The sequence below is a fragment of the Eumetopias jubatus genome, unplaced genomic scaffold (assembly GCF_037043125.1).
Source record: "Eumetopias jubatus isolate StellerSeaLion01/CBP00866 unplaced genomic scaffold, mEumJub1_p1.0 scaffold_11, whole genome shotgun sequence".
Classification (NCBI taxonomy): domain Eukaryota; kingdom Metazoa; phylum Chordata; class Mammalia; order Carnivora; family Otariidae; genus Eumetopias; species Eumetopias jubatus.
Window position 1 is genome coordinate 106,634,005 of NW_028274817.1, and position 14,186 is coordinate 106,648,190.

The following is a 14,186-nucleotide window of genomic DNA, read 5'->3' on the forward strand; positions in this document are numbered from 1 at the left end:
TTTTTTTTTTTAAAGATTTTATCTACTTATTTGACAGAGAGAGAGAGTTAGCGAGAGCAGGAACACAAGCAGGGGGAAAGGGAGAGGGAGAAGCAGGCTTCCCACAGAGCAAGGAGCCCAATGTAGGGCTCGATCCCAGGACTCTGGGATCATGACCTGAGCCGAAGGCAGCTGCTTAACAACTGAGCCACCCAGGTACCCCAGTTTGACGATGTCTTAAAAGAGTAAACATAAACTTAACATACTAGCCAGCAAGTCTGCTCCTAGGTATTTATGCTAGAAGAATGAAAACATAACATTCACACAAAACCCTATACACAAATGTTTACAGCAGCTGCATTCATAATTGCCAAAAACTGGAAACACCTTTCAATGGATGAATGGGTCAAACAAACTGATAACACACAGTGGCCTAATATTTAGCAATAAAAGGAACAAACCAATTGAAAGAAGACAGTCCCGAAGGCTGTGTACCAGAGAATTCCCATCTCTATGGCCTTCTTGAAAAGACAGAACTATAGCGATGAGAACAGATATGTAGCTGCCAGACTTAGGGGTGGTAAGAATGGTGACTAGAGGGCGCCCGGGTGGCTCAGTTGGTTAAGCAACTGCCTTTGGCTCAGGTCATGACCCCAGAGTCCCGGGATCGAGTCCCACATCGTGCTCCCTGTTCAGCAGGAAGCCTGCTTCTCCCTCTGACCCTGCCCCCCCCCATGCTCTCTCACAAATAAATAAAATCTTAAAAAAAAAAAAAAGTTGACTAGAAAAGGCTAGCAAGAGGTAGTTTTGTTGGGGGGGGGGGTGGGCAATGGAATTCTTTTGTACCCTGACTGTGATGGTGGTTACAGGAATCTATACAATGTGCTGGAATTTGTAAAATGACAAACTCTGCTATAGACATGGGTAGGTTAAAATGGATGCATATTTGAAAAAAAATGGATGCATATTTGAATATAGGAAAGTTAAGTGATCCTTTTAAGCGGCTCAATACCTAGCTCTAGTTTCTAGAAAGCTGGAACGGTGAACATAATTACTTGGAACTGCTGCTCATGCTGTCTTCATGACCCATTGCAAGAACGTAATGAATTAAAGATATTTTTTTCTCAAATCCTCAGTTAAAATTTCTCTTGTCACAAAGTTCCAACGGAAATGTCAGATTTTTTCTCCAATGTTTGTTGTGGGAACTGCCCTTAGAATTTCACTTTATATTCATAGATCAAGTACCTATCCACTCCTAGCTAAGCAAAGAAACACGCATGACAAAATTTCATTTTGCACCATCTCTGGGAATGGCAACACATTCACTATGGTGACAACACATTCCCAGATGGAAGATAAGGCCAGAAAATATGATGCTTTGCAAGCAAAAGTGGCACAATCAAGACAAGACAGATGAGGTCAGCCATCCAAATGAACTGATTTTAAAAGTGTAACTCAAAGTAGCACAAGGGAATTATGGGAAGGGGGTGTGGGTGATGGAAGTGTTCTCTATGTCAATCATAGAAGCAGTTGCACGATTCTGCATTTGTCAACGCTCAAAACTGTACACCAAAGAGTGAATTCTACTCCATGTAAATTTAAAAATAAATTTTCAAAATGAACCAACATCACCCACCCAAAAAACTAATACAGCTCATTGTTGAATACTTGGGAAAAAGAAATATAGTGTTATATACCATATACCATTCAGGATAACAGATTTTTAAGTACCACAGTTCAAAAAGTTTATTGGTATGGTTTCAGATTCCAGATTGAAAACAACCTTTAAGAAACTACCACATTACAAGGTTTGGTGTAGGGACAAAAAATACCCACTATTAAAAGAAAAGACTATTAAAATACTTCTACCTTTTCCAAATACATACCTTTGTTAAGCCAAATTTTCTTCATATGCTTCCAACAAAATAACATTATCACAATAGATTGAATGCAGAAGCAGATACCAGAATCCAGCTGACTTCTAAGCCACATTGAAGAGATTTGCAAAAAAAATGTAAAAACAATGCTACTGTTCTTACTAAATTACTTCTTTGTAATATAGTTATTTTTCATAAATGTTGTATAATAGGTTCATTGCTATAGATGAGCTACTACTTTGTAACTGTGTCCATTTTAATTTAAAATAATTTGCCGTGAAGTTTTAAGCAGGCCTTTCCTGAATCTAGGTTCTCCTTTGATCTATCTTTGCTGATCGACACCTAGAAGGAGTGACTCTTGAACATCACTAGATGGAAAGCTGTAGATGAGAGAAATTATCCTCCAAAGACTACCTGTGACTTCATCCACATGGTTTCTAAACCCTTACTACACATGTGGACAGAAATCCTGGGCAGTTTTGGTTACTTTCCTGGCACGATTCTTGGACATTCTTTGCTGGTGGATGGAGACTGATGGTGTGCTACCCTGGCCAAGAGCTCCTGACAGCTGGGCTAGCAAATCATTTAGGTTCCCAGCAATGAAGAGCTTCTCAAACAGCCAAGGAGCCTGAGCACTTGTGCAGTGTGAATGAGGCCAGGGACCTTTCAGCAAACAAGCAGGATAATGTACTCCACAAAACCACCTACCCTAAGAGTTACAATACACTGCAGCAGAGCAAAAAAAAAAAAAAAAAAAAAAAAAAAAAAATCGAGAGAGTGCCAAGAGTCAGATGAGTTTTGAACAGGACAAAAAGTTATATACTGCTTTTCAAAACCAAGCTGAGAGCAACACATTACAGGTTTTGGTGCAAGCATAAGGTAAAGCCACCCCTGACTTACAACAAGCACAGAACAAACCAACACCAATCAATTAGAAAATACCAGCGCTCTAGTTTTTATTAGTAGTATTACTTTTCAGAATCCAGGCTTTGAGAATTTTCTATGGTGTCTCTGAAAGGTAGCTAAATTCATTCCCTCCTGAATAGTTACACAGTTATCCCAACTTTTAACACAAGACTAAGCCAGACAGGATGATCTGGAAATTCATATCTTTAACTATCTGCAAAGGGCCCATTTCCACATGTGAACCGTAATGTATGCCTTTTAGGCGAACCACACATGAGAGACAGCCATCGTCTGAGGCGCTCTCCTCCCTCTCTCGTTTACATGTGCAGCAGAGAGCGGGTGTTCTGTTTTGCTCCTTGAAGTCCAAAAGGTCAACGGTGTGAAAATCTCACTTCTGAAAGGTTAAATGAAATCTGTTCTGGTTCAATTTCTTACTCTACTACAAGACAGTAGCTCTAGATGACTGGAGTTAGACCTCAAGTTGAGTTTTTCCTAAATACACAAGGTTAGAGAAATCAAACTAAAGAAAGGAATTCTACTGTTTCAGCACAAGTAGTTTGCTGTTTTTACCTGCTTGTTTTCAGATATTTGACAACTCCTATGGCATCTCCTCAGCATTTCAAAAAACCTCCAATTTTCCCTTCAGAGGAGGCGAACCATATCAGAAGTTGCTGAAACTCCAGGCTTCCCTTCAGCTGCTGGGCTAGCCCTTTGCTGGGGGGCTATAATTAGCTTTCTGGATTCCTGCCCCAGTCAACCCTGTGGCCTGGCCTACCTGGCAAAGCTAGTGCCTGGGGCCTGTGCGGCCTCCTCCTGAAAGGGTGACTGCAGTGAAGATGGCGAGCAACCTCTTACTCATGAACGGATGCCTTACCATATATGATGGGCAGAATTCTGGATTAGGGTCCCCAAGTACGGTCACGGGCCTGATGCTATTTGTGACCCAGGAGAGTCACTTGATGGCACCAATCTCTCCGAATATCATGAACCCATTCAACAGCATTTTGCTGAGCATCTATCAAGTTAGGCATAATACTGGGTGCTGGGCCTCCAACAAGTCAGGACCTAGTGTCCTTTCCTTGCTTTTAGTCACTTCCTCAAGCTGCCCTTACCAGTGTCCTTTCCTAAGGCTGACATGTGGACCCAACTCACCAACACTGAGAAGGGAACTCCCATACTGGCAAACTGCAGGGAGGGCCAAGAAGAAGCATGATGTGGAATCGTGCTGACTGGATGGGAGGGAGAGCAGTGAGATGATGAAAGCTTCTGACCACACGCAGGAACAGAATCTCAGTGTGGAGTAACTAGCGTTAATAATGTACACTCCAGGCACTTTCTAAGCACTTTAAATGCATTATCACAGATAGTCTTCACTATGACCTTATGCAGCAGGTACCATGTATCATCACTTCATAAGCTAACAAAACTGTGGCTTGGAGAAGTCCAGTAACTAGCCCAAGTTACAGGACAGGCAAGCGACTACAAAGGAACTATGACCTCAGTGTTTGAGTATAAACCTCACAGTCTACTGTGAGGCTAGCAGTGGATGGTCTGAAAACTGACAGAACCATATGCTAAGCTTTCAGAACATACGATTGGACGGGCAAGGGCCATGGCTATGACTGCCTCTACTTCTGCCAAAAAACTCAGGAGGGAAAATATGCAAACGCAGAGAAGGACATGGGAAAGGGAGAGGCTGTGGCGTGAGCTCCTGCTGTGCAAGCAGCTTCAGGGTCAGTCCTTAATAGACACCATTGTTCCCGGCAGTCAGAGCACCTCAGAATTTGGTGTGGGTCCCTTGTTAGTTTCTCTGGATTATACTCTGGTTCTAAGCCCTCCCAAACAGGGTCCACGCCGTAAAGTTAAGATAAAATGAACTCAAAGACAAAGAGGCGTTGTGATAACTAGAAAGTACAAGTTAATGGTTATTCTAGGAAGAATGAAAGTCAGGTGGCATATAAGGCTGTATCTGATCCAATTTACTTATTACAACTCCTTTATAACATTCATACCTTAATAAGCTGCTTTTGGCGTGTTTTAGGGGACTATATTTGACCAGTTATTCGCTCCGATTTGTATAATAGTAAATTTACTTACAATGACATTCTACTCTAACCAACACCAAATCCCATTTCTTAGTTTTTCTGTGAGAACACACCATGGCATCATAGCACAATGGTATACCTGACTCAAAATCAGCTTGCTTGATATTCGTACCGAAGAAAAATAGCCATTCACTAACAAAAGCCACCAATGGGCCTGGGTATTAGAATACCACATTTAAAAAATGTGAGGGGTGTCCATGATGTAAATTTATGCTCAGCTTCCTTGTCAAATGGTGTGGAGCAAAAAGAAAAACTAATTCTCATTATGTTCTTTTTATTCTGTTGTAATGAGATTTAGGATGAGTTCTGTGGATTCCTACAGAACTATCCTTCTTCGAGCATTGCTGGGCAGCATGGATTGTGCTGCCTGTGACGCTGAATGAATGGGGTGGAGATCTACTGCTTCTTTGCGTGCCTTCTGTACCACTTGTAATTATGCTGTTAAGAGTCTTTACAAAAAAGAAACCCAATTTATTCTTTTTAAATGTTCTAAATATAAATGCAGAGGCAAGGAAATAAACAATAATTCCAGTAGTGCTGAGAGTTTAAACTATTTGAACTAATGTACCTGTGACACTGCTGCATATTGCAAGCTCTAACCTAAAAACTATCAGCCCGCATCACCACAGGTAAGAAATGAGAAATTTTGAGGGTTACTGAACACCAGATCTTTGCAGTGGAACAGGAGAGCGTTACTGAACATCACTACATGGCACTACAACCCTCAGACCCACCTGCACCATACAGCTCTGTCATGACATAGTGCCGCATGTGAAAAAGGAAAGGCAAGAGCAATGAGGAGTAGCCCTGCTGGTGATGTACATGGGGGGGGGAGGGGGGCTGCTTCCTCTCTCATGTCTCAGATTTATTAATTAATCCATTCTGTGTTTTCCTCAAGAAACGCTTCTCCATCAAGCACAGCTGGACACCATGGATTCTGTTGTCTGTGATGCCGAATGAGTATGTATTTTGGTGGAGCAAATACTTTAGCCAATATTTCACCAAGCCCTCCATGCACTTTTAATAAAAGGTACCTCCAATTCAATCTCTGCCTTAACATTATTTTTGGTGGTTGTTATTAATTTTGTCTTCAAGGAATGCATATCCATTCCAAAATGAAGAGGCTTTTATTTATTTGCAAAGATTAAAAAAAAACAAATTTACCATGGATTCTTCACATACTATAAAACATTCCACTCCACTTCCCAGATGCGTGGCATCCTTCAGAGGGACTCCCAGCCACCACGCTGAGGCTCAGCATCATTGGCCAAATGCTCCCCTCTCTACTAGGTGCTTACACATGTGAGCCTAATAAAGTCTCTGCGTCATGAGGCAGCTGACACTGAAGGCTATTTTTGGAATTCCTCAAAAAAGTGGGTCCAAAAGAGATTTTTTAAATGTGGCTTATGCCACAATTAATATACTAAGGAGTAAAAGAGGAAAAAAAAAACAGGGAAAGAGTATGAGTGAGAGAAGCAGCACAGCAAGGCATCCAAGAGACTGGTATCAGGAAGAGGAGTACTTTCCTGCACAAGGGGATTTTGAATCATGATAAAAATATTTCTGCTCAATGCCTCTTTGCCTGATACAGTGTTTGGGGAGAAAACAAATTGAAGCTATGAAGTTGGAGCTCGGCGTATAATGAAATCAACAGTAATCAGTGACGTAAAATATGGAAGAGAGTAACAAAGAATTCTGTCAATGCCTTCATGACCTTAAAATTCTGTGGAATTCTGTGCTAATCTGAGAATCTTGTATACTACTGATAGACCTTCTGCCAGTTATGACGGCAGTGTAAGAAAAGAATTTAAAGAAAACACATGATACTGTAACCTTCATTTGTTGGTTCCTTTGGTTACTAACCATTAGAATACACACACTACTAAGAGCAACGGGCTGTGGCAGAGATCATAGATGAGCCACAGAAGAAAACATAGCCCCTGTCCTCAGAAAGCTTACTTCAGGAAAATTCTGCAATTGTAAAACCAACAGCAAGTTTCTAAGGGATTCGACCACCACTTTCTGGTCTAAGCAACTAATCGACAGTTATCATATGCATGGCACTGACTAGCTGTCCAAAGTTAAGTTTTCAAGATGGAGAGCCAGCAACATCTGTTAAAAAACCATAGCGAAGAGCTGGGTGTAAGTAGTGCTCCTTCACAAGTGGTCTGAAAGACTCCAAGGCTCGTGAGGGATACATTTTGTCCCACCAGAACTCTAAAACCTGCATAAGTCATCAGTGAGAATTTAGGAGTATATTTTAGTTGACCACCCACCTTTAGAATGAAATGGCTCTGTAAGTATTAAAATGAGGGTTCAATGTATATTATAACTAAAAATACTTGCGATGGAAGTATATGACTCACTATACCCCTCCCAGGTACCAAGAGGGGTCAGATTTTCCATTTATCAGCAAATCTTCAGGGTAGACAGCAACTCAGTCTCAGACTCTCTTCGGTGGCTGCTTCGTGGACGGCTGAGGGGAACACTTCAAAAATGAACCAGCTAAACAAACTTCCCAGCAGTACTTGACAGAGCTACACCTATTCTTCCCATTTCCAAAGCAGTGGAGAATTAATTACCAGTTCTATGGATCTATTGTAAGTATAATAGACTAAAGAGCTATCACAGACACATTTATTGTAAAAGCACAATCCCAAGAGTGTCTAGTGGAGGGCCAAAACGATTAACACAAATGCTTTGTCAGATCAAAGATAAAACCTGCACCGCCCAATTGAGGAATGAATTAGAACAGTGGGTTATCTTTCAAATTAACCAGGGCAGTTAGTGAGGAAAATTTCATGAAAGTGTAATTCTTAGCCTTTGTGAATCCACACAGCAGGCATTCTGCCAGCTGACAAGATGATGAAATTTTCATGCTTAAAAAAAGCCCTCTTCATTTCCCAATTTAGATTAGCTAGTGTTTCTCTCCCTTTGTGTGTGTGTGCGTGTGTGTGTGTGTGTGTGTGTGTGTGTGTGTGTGTGTGTCTATTTGCTCTTCTGGAGCAGAATTTAAGGGGAGAAGAAACACATATCAATTTTTCACTGTAAAATTGAGTCTTTCAAAAACATCCTTCAAAGCTTAGAGATACAGTCTTTACATGGGTTTTTTATGATTTTCAAAAAATACAGTTCAATTTTAACTTTGTATAGGGGAACCAACAAGGACCAGGGCACAAAATGAACTTTGAATTAGAGCTTTCTGTGATATCTAAGTCTTTCAATGCTTCCATCAAGTCTTGGATAAAGTATTAGAGTTGTTGTTCCTCCTAAAGCAATTAATATATTTTCTTGCTTGATGCCTTTTGTATTTCTATGTACACTGAAATGTAAATGTTCTAGGAAATGAGAATTCAAGGGATACAATCACTGCTATATGGAGAGAGAGAAATTCTCTCCTATGGAAGGAACCAGTATAAAAACATTATATGATATAGATTCTCAGATATGCAAAATTGTTAATGTTTGTTACACCACGTTTATTCGATCAGCACTATTTTATTCATGACGGAAACTAACAGGGTATATGATGTATTTTTTTAAAAAGTGGTTCAGAAGCATATTTTGCTAGCCTAAACTCCTGTCCCTTTGTTCTTGACAACCTGATTTCTTGGTGATCTACAACTGTGTTCCTTGGCAGGTTATAGTGTTAGGTCAAGTACTATACTCCTCCACTGTCTTCCTAAAGTTCCTTCCTTATAAAGAAGATGCCTTCCTTTCTTAATGTAGGTTGCACTTCCTTGCAGTGATACTAAGACTAAAATGAAAAACAATACTGTCTCTTGCTCTTAGTCCACGGACAATTTTTATGCCCAGTACTAACTTGTAAAATAGGAAGAAAGCCTTTTGGTCATTAGCTTCAGAAAACAGTCCTTTTACCTCAGTACTTATTACCAATATCTTTGTCTCCAGTACAGGTGATGTATTAATCTCCAGCTGGATTGCCATCGCTATGGTGTATCACACTGAACTGTCATCACTATCGCTTGAGGCATAACAACAACAACAACAACAAAAAACCCAAAAACTCAGTGCCATATCCCTCTATCAGCAAAAGTTCCTTTAAGTCTGAGGACAGGATAAAAGAGAATAGTCTACCAGTGAAGTAGAATATAGAGGTGTTTGAGCATTCTGTATAAAAGCTCTAGTCTTGAGAATATCTGAGACATTAGTTCAGCATGGGGCCATAAAAAGAACAAATAAATGGATTTCTTTCTCTCCCATCCAATTACATATGACTAAGATCAGCAAGTAGAGAAATAGGTTCCTGATTTTGAGGACAGTCATATCAGTCTTCAACTTCAGGAGTGCTATTTTGGTACTTTAATTAGAAATCCTATAGAAAAATCAATCCAGGACACACTTAACTAGAGGAAAACTGTTACTTGCTGTTGAGATAGCTGGTAGACAAGACAATTAAAGCAAATACTACGGAAACACTGGGTTAAATGTCTAGATGCCTAAAAGTAGGTTATTTAGCCTGAAAAATACCCACACCACCACCACCACCCACATACAATTCAGTTAGAAATCAATCTTTCAGTTAGAGCATATTTCTAACTATACAGATCCCTTTCTGCCTATCCTCAACTTAGTCAAAACAGACTGTCCTTTCTTACAGAAGGAAAGAGGATGAGTTTCTTCTAGTATTAACTTTTCCATGGTAAAGATTTTGATAGACTAAACACTGAGAGAAAACTCAGAATTCTTCCCAAGAGTCAAGAATCATGCTCTGCTCAACGAGAGCTGTAAGTGAGGAGCTGAATAGTTTTGATTTGGGCTCTTCATGCTAAATAAAGGCCTAACATTACATGTGCTGAACGTTTCATCTACTGCGGAATGTGAACCCACAGATAACCTTTATTCCGATCCAACTGTTCATTAAGCATAGCTCAGGATTATTCACTAAAATGTTTCAGATTTCTCAAAATGTAGTCATAATTATTATTTTAAAAATGTCTTCAGACAAACCTACTTGGGTGTTTTTGACAAATATAAATTATTCTACTCCAAAATCACAATACTGAAACTCTATGCTTCTACTCCTCATCCTAATGATCTAATAATCGATTTTTTCATGATATGGATTTTTAAAGAAAAAATGCTATATTATATGCAAGTTAACTAATGTAACTAGATATTAAAGGATGATACTAATCAAAGTCAAGGGTTTTAACTAATGGAATCTGAGCATTTTTTGGAAATGCTTTGCCAATGTAGCTTCTTTAAATAAGTTACACTGAGCTTTCACATAATAGAAATTTTGTTTAGATGACAAATGACATAAATACTAAGAAAAATCAAGTGGGAAGTATGTGGTTTTTTCAATTTTAAGTTTTGAAGAAAAAAACTCACCCCCTATGAAATATGTTAAAACCAAAACAAATACTTTGAAAAAAGCCTTCTTTCTAACGCAGACAGCTCACTCACTGTTCTAGCATTTTTAGTATGTACTTATAAAAATGAGACATTCTCTTTAAAATGACAAATTGCATTTAAAGTTTAAAAATGTTTAGGACGCCTGGGTGGTACAGTCGGTTGTGTCCAACTGGCTCAGGTCTTGATCTCAGAGTCGTAATATTGAGCCCTGTGTCAGGCTCTGGGCTCACAGGGGATGGTTGGGGGTGGGTGGTGATCTGCTCCATAGACTCTCTCCTCTCCTTCTGCCCCTCCAACTTGTATTCCCTCTCTCTCAAAATAAATAAATAAATCTTTTAAAAAATGTTTGATTTCCCTGGACAACACAGCTATGAAATGGTTTAGATTAACCACAGAAACATAAAGTCTTAGCTAGTGAGAAGTTATTAAAATCACCACACATGATGTTATGGCTTTTCTTGCCAAAGACAGACAATACTGATTTTTTTTCTCCTCTGGCCAAAGACCTGAGTGACCACTTAATTTAGTCTTACTTAGGTAACAACAAACTAAAATATTTCCTGATTATATTCTCATTTCTCCTTAAAGCAAAAATTCAGTATTTAAAATACCGCTCATTGGGGCGCCTGGGTGGCTCAGTTGTTAAGCATCTGCCTTTGACTCAGGTCATGATCCCGGGGTCCTGGGATCAAGCCCCGCATCAGTCTCCCTGCTCCGCGGGAAGCCTGCTTCTCCCTCTCCCACTCCCCCTGCTTGTGTTCCCTCTCTCGCTGTGTCTCTCTCTGTCAAATAAATAAATAAAATCTTTAAAAAAAAAAAAAAAGAAGACGCACCAAACCTAAGTAAGCTGCATATTTAAGAAATTCATTGTGGATACTTACTTCATAGTATTTTTTAATGCAACGTCTCATGTCCATGATCAATTTGTTGTTCAGCTGTACCATAAAGGTCAAAGGTGAAGCCTTACAATCAATGTTACTGCAGCGATACAAGCTGGGCTCCATATCAGTTCCCTACAGAAGTCAGAAGAGACAAACACACAAAAGGTTACTGCAAGACCAGGAAAGGGTTTTTTGGGCTTAAAAACTAACATGCTGTCCTGGTGTGCAATATTATCAATTCATTTCATTAGTGAGTTTTTAACCCTCTTTTTTCAACTACTGTCCTCTCAAAGATCCCCTTACTCACACGAACCTCCTGCCTTTTTGCCACCATAATAATAGAGAACAAGTTGAAGGGAAAACCCTGAAATCACTTGTTTTTACATTCAATATATGACAGATCTCATGGATAAAATAATTTTCCTTCTGAAAATACCAGTGAGGTCACACTATTGAACATAAACATTCTTAGAGATATTGATCAAAATTTTAAATTTGTACTTATTCATTCCAAACTTGAAGACAGTAGCAAGCGCATTAATGACATTAGTTTCCTTTCATATTGGCAACTTAATTTGACGATTAAAGCCTAAAAATTAAGTACTACACCAGAAAGCAATCACTTATTGTCGCCTTAGAAAATCTAAAATTTCTGTAATCCTCCCTCTCCACCACCCACTCAAATGAAAATTATTTGGGGAAGGGAAGGCAGAACAGTAGAAATTTGAAAGAATTAACTATTATTAGATGGAAAAAAACTCTTGTTTTGTTTTGTTTTAAGCAAAAACAAAGCAAATAGAATATATAGGAAAACTGTTGGGGTTTCTGGAGCATTTGTTTTCCTTCTTGATACTTAAACATCTTGGTTTCCTGCTCCAATCTGGTACATAACCCTACCCGCCACGCTAAGCAATTCCAGGTGGAAGAGATTTTAGAGCTTGACATCGGCTCTTCCACAGTTAGCCCATCTGCAAGTCGTCAAGCCTCCATGCAATTAACTATCTTATTTACAGCTGTAATGAAGCAAAACTCAAGGATTTAGCAAGTATTGCTGATCTGTGTCTGCCTCTTCCTTGCACTTGCTTCCAAAGACTGCTTTGTTTTGATTCAAAAAAATGCAAAACATCTGCTGTTTGTCCAAATTAACTTAAAATAATTACTTTTAATTTAGATAAAGGATGTATTTTCTTTCAGTTTCAAGGTTTTACACAGTTCTCCTGCCTACTCATTTGCCAATGGCTAGTACATGTATAACACTGCAGTTGAATCAAGTAAATTGGCTAAGTTTCAAGTTCTGAACCAAGGTCAATGATACATTTTTTGGCAGTACTTCTTGAGAGGAATGTTTCCTTGTGACTTTTTTAATGTCTGACATGCAAAGACAGCAGAAAAGATAATCAGAGTACCTTTGTCAAAAAGGAGGCAAGTGGGATGTGTAAAGATAAACAAAAACTTTCCGAAAACACTTAGTTCCCATTAACTTGATTTAAGATAAAGGCAAATATTGCTCTAAGTCTTAATAAATTGGGGCTGGGAGTGGGGAAATACAAGTTACTAATTAAGGAATTACAATTAAAAATACTTTAAGGTACTTTAGAATTTTTAAGAGATTCCATTTAAAAACCAAGGCCAAGCAACCACTCTAGGAAGCCAAAAACAATATTCAAGCATAGTCTACTAAGAATTTTCAAGCAGAAATGAAGCCGTGAAGGCAGAATTCATATGATGCTAAAATTCTTTAAATGCATGAAAGAAACATTTTCCTCCCCTTTTATACATACAGTGGGGGAGGAAAGGCTTCTATGCTAGTTGGCTAACAAAATGAAGAAAAGAAACAAAGAAACAACTAACCGAACCGTCCAAGACACTATCGTAAATATTCTCTGTTCCACATGTAGGGCATGAGCATTTGAATTTCTCACAGTCCCTGTATTTCTCCTCATCAGTGAGCTGGGCTGGGCCACCAAGGAGGGCATCATTCTCCTCATCCTTATGATAATGATGAACTCTAAACTGGGTGGGATCAAGTCCTAGTAATGTAAAAGAAAAAACAAATTCAGAGAGGTACAATTATTTGAATTCCCATATACAAAAAAGACCCCAAAGAAGAAAACCCACAAAGGAATGATTTTAAATTCATGCACACACATACACAACCATTTGAACTCTAGATAAAGGCTCACACCACATGGACAACTGACTTATCCTTTTACAAAAGATCACTTTATTAAATAAAACAAGGAAACAGCAGTAATGCACTAACACAATGCAGATATGCCCCCAGATGTTTGGGTTCAGAAGCAACTACGTCTATAGGATGGTTTTACTATCTTCTTACAGTTACAGTGAAAATCTCAAATAAATATGCAGTGTTATTAAGAAATCTCTTAAAATCAAAGTTTCACTATTAAAACTGAAAATAGAGAATAAAAAGCCCATTAAAGAAAACAAGTTCAATGCTATTACAACGCCTTCAAGTGCAGAAAAACTGCTAACCCTGATTTCAATGCAGTGGTCGATTCCATCTTGGCTCAGTAGTTAACAGCATGTAGGGTGCAATCTAATTCAGTGGTTAAAATTCAGTAGCAGCATCTGAGACAAAACGCGACATGGTTTTTTGGTGTTCTGAATTCAGAAATTTAAAATATGTGCAAAAACAATGGATCTACAGATTCTATAGGCCAAAACGTTCCCGACAATCTTGAAACAAAATATACCATCCATATTTCAATCAAAATGACAGAAGAAATCAATCGATGCATTGACTGAGTTAGTTTATGCTTCCTCATTTCCACAAACTATTTAAAGAAACATCTTTAAGCCAGCCAATTTTATTTACCTTTGGTCAAGGCGTATCTGTCAAAATATACCATATGGATTTACATGTAAAGGTAATTAATACACACGGTATCTTAAAACATTTTCTTGAAATCATCCTTTAGAAATCCCTACGAATTCTAGGCTTTTTAGAAATCTAAGGAAAGCTATCAAATTTATTTTGGCATAAAGGTAAATAAACAATATAGAAGTCACTAAGCAAAAAATTCAAATAGCAAAAA

At 38.7% G+C, this 14,186-nt stretch overlaps 1 protein-coding gene across 3 annotated transcripts in view; it reads right to left on the bottom strand.

Annotated features, from left to right (window-relative positions):
- The window catches only part of POLA1 (DNA polymerase alpha 1, catalytic subunit), a 301,449-nt gene that overhangs the window by 140,609 nt on the left and 146,654 nt on the right, over nucleotides 1-14,186 (bottom strand). For all 3 annotated transcript variants that reach the window (XM_088028848.1, XM_028122620.2, XM_028122621.2), the window contains 2 exons: nucleotides 12,979-13,157; nucleotides 11,128-11,259 (listed from right to left, as the gene is read on the bottom strand). In XM_088028848.1, the coding sequence (XP_087884974.1) occupies nucleotides 11,128-11,259; nucleotides 12,979-13,157 (311 nt within the window). The remainder of the gene's footprint in view (nucleotides 1-11,127; nucleotides 11,260-12,978; nucleotides 13,158-14,186) is intronic.